General features: G+C 40.3%; 1 protein-coding gene across 1 annotated transcript; it reads left to right on the forward strand.

The window, feature by feature from the left end:
• Nucleotides 1-859: 859 nt before the first annotated feature.
• LOC132549589 (uncharacterized) lies at nucleotides 860-5,040 on the forward strand. Its single transcript, XM_060213530.1, has 4 exons — nucleotides 860-868; nucleotides 1,884-2,042; nucleotides 3,769-3,893; nucleotides 4,986-5,040. The coding sequence occupies exons 1-4, from the start codon at nucleotides 860-862 to the stop codon at nucleotides 5,038-5,040; spliced, it is 348 nt and encodes a 115-aa protein (XP_060069513.1).
• Nucleotides 5,041-6,048: the final 1,008 nt, after the last annotated feature.

A 6,048-nucleotide genomic window follows, 5' to 3' on the forward strand; every position in this document is an offset into this window, starting at 1 on the left:
TTGACAGGATACATGCACATAGATCAAAGTATAAAACAATAATGCAACAGTTCTGAAACAACATTTTTGAAATGGTAATATAAAACAATTTAACCTTATGACATATTGTTATCAACTGCAAACATGTATGCTTCAAGTACATATCGAGCTGTCCCAGATGTGTAAAAGTCTCAGGAAGACCGAAAAGGATTCAGCCTTTCTTATCTTATTAGGTAAGCTGTTTCAACCGCGTAAAGATTTGTTAAGTTATACTGAAATATTTAAAAAAAAAAAAAAAAAAGATGTTGCTTCCTCTCCACATAGCATATTTACTGACGTTACAACATCTTTCAAAACTGACGTGGCGTCAACATTTATACTATTTAATTAATGTCAAAAAGCTTTAAAATAGAATTTAAAAAAAAAATATCAACTGACGGAAAAACGTCGAGAATGCATTTGATATTTAAGAGCTAACCAATCGTTTCTGTTGGATTTACAATCTTGATAGCTTCCTAATCACAATCCCGGGGAATGCTAGTATATAGATTAATTACGTCAAACGAGAATAGCGTCGATCAGATGAACATTATATCTAACTAGTCCTACATGTTGATACAACGATCATATTTCCATTGTCTAAAAATGACTAAAAATATCGTTGAACTGTATTTTTAGTTCTGCTCTGCCAACAATTTTCCTTAACTTTATGGCAGAGATTGTAAATGTCATAAAATGATTAATTATTTTCCCATGATATTTACAGGACAATGGAAAATCTATATCCTCTTTATATTAGCGTACTTGTTTAAGCATGTATACGTCATGTGTTCGTTTGAGAATAGTCAAGCTGTTTAGCCGACTTTGATTTCTTTCGATAATGTCCTCAGTAAGTTTAACCATGACCTAGTTTTTTTCAACGTTGCAATGTTTTCTCTGATCGATGTTATCTCTTTTATCAACAAATTGTTAGGTTTTTTTCGCTTACGATGACACCAGATGACTTATTATCTAATTTTTTCCTATCCATGCATTGCTTTTTCCTATCAACTCCCTGTGTATTCCTATTCACTTCCTGTGTATTCCTATCAACTCCCTGTGTATTCCTATCAACTCCCTGTGTATTCCTATCCATTCCTTGTGTTTTCCTATCCACTCCCTGTGTTTTCCTATCCACTCGCTGTGTTTTCCTATCCATTCCCTGTGTGTTCCTATTCACTCCCTGTGTTTTCCTATCAATTCCATGTTTTGTCCTATCCACTCCTTGTGTTTTCTTACCCACTCCCTGTGTTTTCCTATCCATTCCCTGTGTTTTCCTATCTACTCCTTGTGTTTTCCTATCCTCTCCCTGTGTTTTCCTATCCACTACCTGTTTTGTCCAATCCATTCCCTGTGTTATCCTATTCACTCCCTGTGTTTTCCTATCCACTCCCTGTGTTTTCCTATCCACTCTCTGTGTGTTCCTATTCACTCCCTGTGTTTTCCTATCAATTCCATGTTTTGTCCTATCCACTCCCTGTGTTTTCCTATCCGTTCCCTGTGTTTTCCTATCTACTCCTTGTGTTTTCCTATCCACTCCCTGTTTTGTCCTATCCATTCCCTGTGTTTTCCTTTCCATTACCTGTGTTTTCCTATCCATTACCTGTGTTTTCCTATCCCCTCCCTGAGTATTCATATCCATTACCTGTGTTTTCCTATCCATTACCTGTGTTTTCCTATCCAATCCCTTTGTTTACCTATCCATTCCCTGTGTATTCCTATCCACTCCATATTTTGTCCTATGCATTACATGTTTTGTCCTATCCATTCTGTGTGTATCTTATTCATTCCCTGTGTATTCCTATCCATTCCCTGTGTATTCCTATCCATTGCCTGTGTTTTCCTATCCACTCCCTGTGTTTTAGTATCCACTCTCTGTTTTGTCCTATCCATTCCCTGTGTTTTCCTATCCACTCCCTGTGTATTCCTATCCATTCCCTGTGTATTCCTATCCATTCCCTGTGTATTCCTATCCACTCCCTGTGTTTTCCTATCCACTTCCTGTGTATTCCTATCCACTGCCTGTGTTGTCCTATCCACTCCCTGTGTTTTCCTATCCACTCCCTGTGTTTTCCTATCCGTTCCCTGTGTTTTCCTATCTACTCCTTGTGTTTTCCTATCCACTCCCTGTTTTGTCCTATCCATTCCCTGTGTTTTCCTTTCCATTACCTGTGTTTTCCTATCCATTACCTGTGTTTTCCTATCCACTCCCTGTGTTTTCCTATCCCCTCCCTGTGTATTCCTATCCATTACCTGTGTTTTCCTATCCATTACCTGTGTTTTCCTATCCAATCCCTGTGTTTACCTATCCATTCCCTGTGTATTCCTATCCACTCCATATTTTGTCCTATGCATTACATTTTTTGTCCTATCCATTCTGTGTGTATCTTATTCATTCCCTGTGTATTCCTATCCATTCCCTGTGTATTCCTATCCATTGCCTGTGTTTTCCTATCCACTCCCTGTGTTTTAGTATCCACTCTCTGTTTTGTCCTATCCATTCCCTGTGTTTTCCTATCCACTCCCTGTGTATTCCTATCCATTCCCTGTGTATTCCTATCCATTCCCTGTGTATTCCTATCCACTCCCTGTGTTTTCCTATCCACTTCCTGTGTATTCCTATCCACTGCCTGTGTTGTCCTATCCACTCCCTGTGTTTTCCTATCCACTCCCTGTGTTTTCCTATCCACTCCCTGTGTTTCCTATCCACTCCCTGTGTATTCCTATCAACTCCCGTGTTTTCCTATCCACTCCATATTTTGTCCTATGCATTACATGTTTTGTCCTATCCATTCTGTGTGTATCTTATTCATTCCCTGTGTATTCCTATCAACTCCCTGTGTTTTCCTATCCATTCCCTGTGTATTCCTATCCACTCCCTGTGTTTTCCTATCCTATCCAATCCCTGTGTATTCCTATCCACTCCCTGTGTTTTCCTATCCGCTCCCTGTGTATTCCTATCCATTCCCTGTGTATTCTTATCCACTCCCTGTGTATTCCTATCCACACCCTGTGTTTTCCTATCCATTCCCTGTGTTTTCCTATCCATTCCATATTTTGTCCTATCCATTCCCTGTGTTTTCCTATCCATTCCATATTTTGTCCTATCCATTCCCTGTGTTTTCCTATCCATTCCCTGTGTTTTCCTATCCACTCCCTGTGTTTTCCTATCCATTCCCTGTGTTTTCCTATCCACTCCCTGTGTATTCCTATCCATTCCCTGTGTTGTCCTATCCATTCCCTGTGTTTTCCTATCCACTCCCTGTGTTTTCCTATCCACACCCTGTGTATTCCTATCCATTCCCTGTGTTGTCCTATCCACTTCCTGTGTTTTCCTATCCATTCCCTGTGTATTCCTATCCACACCCTGTGTATTCCTATCCATTCCCTGTGTTGTCCTATCCACTTCCTGTGTTTTCCTATCCATTCCCTGTGTTGTCCTATCAACACCCTGTGTATTCCTATCCATTCCCTGTGTTGTCCTATCCACTTCCTGTGTTTTCCTATCCATTTCCTGTGTTGTCCTATCCACTCCCTGTGTATTCCTATCCATTCCCTGTGTTGTCCTATCCACTCCCTGTGTATTCCTATCCATTCCCTGTGTTGTCCTATCCACTCCCTGTGTATTCCTATCCATTCCCTGTGTTGTCCTATCCACACCTTGTGTATTCCTATCCATTCCCTGTGTTGTCCTATCCACACCTTGTGTATTCCTATCCATTCCATGTGTTGTCCTATCCACACCTTGTGTATTCCTATCCACTCCCTGTGTTTTCCTATCCATTCCCTGTGTTTTCCTATCCATTCCCTGTGTTGTCCTATCCACTCCCTGTGTATTCCTATCCATTCCCTGTGTTGTCATATCCACACCTTGTGTATTCCTATCCATTCCCTGTGTTGTCCTATCCACACCCTGTGTATTCCTATCCATTCCCTGTGTATTCCTATCCACACCTTGTGTATTCCTATCCATTCCCTGTGTTGTCCTATCCACACCTTGTGTATTCCTATCCACACCCTGTGTTTTCTTATCCACACCCTGTGTTGTCCTATCCACTCCCTGTGTATTCCTATCCACACCCTGTGTTGTCCTATCCACTCCCTGTGTATTCCTATCCACACCCTGTGTTTTCCTATCCACACCCTGTGTTGTCCTATCCACTCCCTGTGTATTCCTATCCACACCCTGTGTTGTCCTATCCACTCCCTGTGTATTCCTATCCACACCCTGTGTTTTCCTATCCATTCCCTGTGTTGTCCTATCCACACCCTGTGTTTTCCTATCCATTCCCTTTGTTGTCCTATCCACACCCTGTGTATTCCTATTCATTCCCCGGGTTTTCCTCGCTATCCTCTCCGTGATTTGTTTTTACCCTTGCTCTTTTGTTTCTTAATTATTCCTGTCGACTCGTTGTCTGATTCGACAGCTCATCACAGTATCTTATCAGAGAGCCCAAATCCACACACAACCTGTGATATATAGCACACAAGTAGAATTCTGCAAAATAGATAGTTTGTTCTCGAAGGCATCACTACTGGAGAACCACCGTGAAAAAATACAGTAATATATCACCATACAAGAATATTATCAGTATAACGTCGTTTGTCCTCACGAAAGGCGACTTTTAAGCATGTGAATGTTTTAAAAAACATCTCAGGGAAAAGAAGTTAAAATATGTTGGTTAAGACATGTTAGCATAGATTGGTATATAGTTTTTGCAATATGTCTGCTCGGACATGACCCCATGGTGTATTATGTCTTACAGCGTAAAGGCATTATCATACAATGTGGGGCTCAGTCGGTAAGATCATCCAAGTTGCGAAGTTCAATACCTCCTATCTCTGGCGGTTCATGTTACTCGGGAAGGTGAGGACGACCTGACCTGTACCGACATGTGTTCTTTGGCAAGATATTGTGCCGTAATTGCTTTGAATTGAATTCAACGGACCTTCCGTATGTTGTTCAGTGGTGTAGCTACTACAAGGTTCAAAAAGACTCTTGGCGTTGAACCAAAGACATAATTCCAACAAACACAGAAAACAGTATTTTACAATGTTCGATAGTATATCACGATCAAATGCTATTCATTCATGTCACTACTGATTCGAAAAAGTATGCTTCCTTCATTCTTACCCAAATTGAAAGAATCTGTTCGCTAAAAATATAAAAATAAGACGAAAGAGAACTGATGTACAACAGCCAAGTTACATACGCAATCGTTATCTCTATGTTTATTTAATTCTAACAGCCATAAGCCAAAATGTCACAAAAACGGCGATTCACTACCTCATTTCTGTTGAAACGTGTAATAAAAAGTGTGAAAGTTCAAAGCTGGAGGAGAAACTGTGGGCGAAAATGTTGATATCTATTAATCTATGAAAACACTTTTATGTTGTTTTTCTTTCTGCAAAAAGTGTTAAAATCCGCTATTTCAGTGTTAAAAATGACGTTTTAAAGAGCTTTCTATATTCTTAAAAGTGTACACAAATCAGCTTTGCATGTTGAAGAACATATACTGAGGGGTTCAAAACGGACAAACGACCGAAAACGTTGTAGGTCTTCTGTAAGGCTCAATAGAGGGGGAAAGTTGAAGTTAGTGTAAAGTTATGTGGGGTACACCAAAGAGAAACGATTAAAATTATAAAAAAAACTGTGTTTTGAGGTACACCAAGGGAAAATAATCGAGGTTGATGTTAACCGCTGTTGGGTAGACCAAACAGTCGAGTTCAGTGCAAACTAATTTGTGGGTCACTATGGAAAACATTCGAGATTCGTTTACATTATTTGACATACACCGAAAGGAATTAGCTTATATCCGTATAGACTGCTGTGAGGTACAACAAACGGAAACGTTCGAGGTCAGTCTGACATCTGTGGGTGTACCAAGGAAAACTGTCAAGGTCGACTTAGATATTGGTGGGTTCACAGTGGGAAACCATTAAAATCAATGTAGACTGATATAGGGTAGACTGCTAAGGGGTACACCAAGGGAACCAGTCGTGACCGACTGCTTAAGTGTGCACCAAGGG

This window comes from Ylistrum balloti, unplaced genomic scaffold (assembly GCF_031769215.1).
Source record: "Ylistrum balloti isolate Yb309-2 unplaced genomic scaffold, AGI_CSIRO_Ybal_v1 Utg370066, whole genome shotgun sequence".
Classification (NCBI taxonomy): domain Eukaryota; kingdom Metazoa; phylum Mollusca; class Bivalvia; order Pectinida; family Pectinidae; genus Ylistrum; species Ylistrum balloti.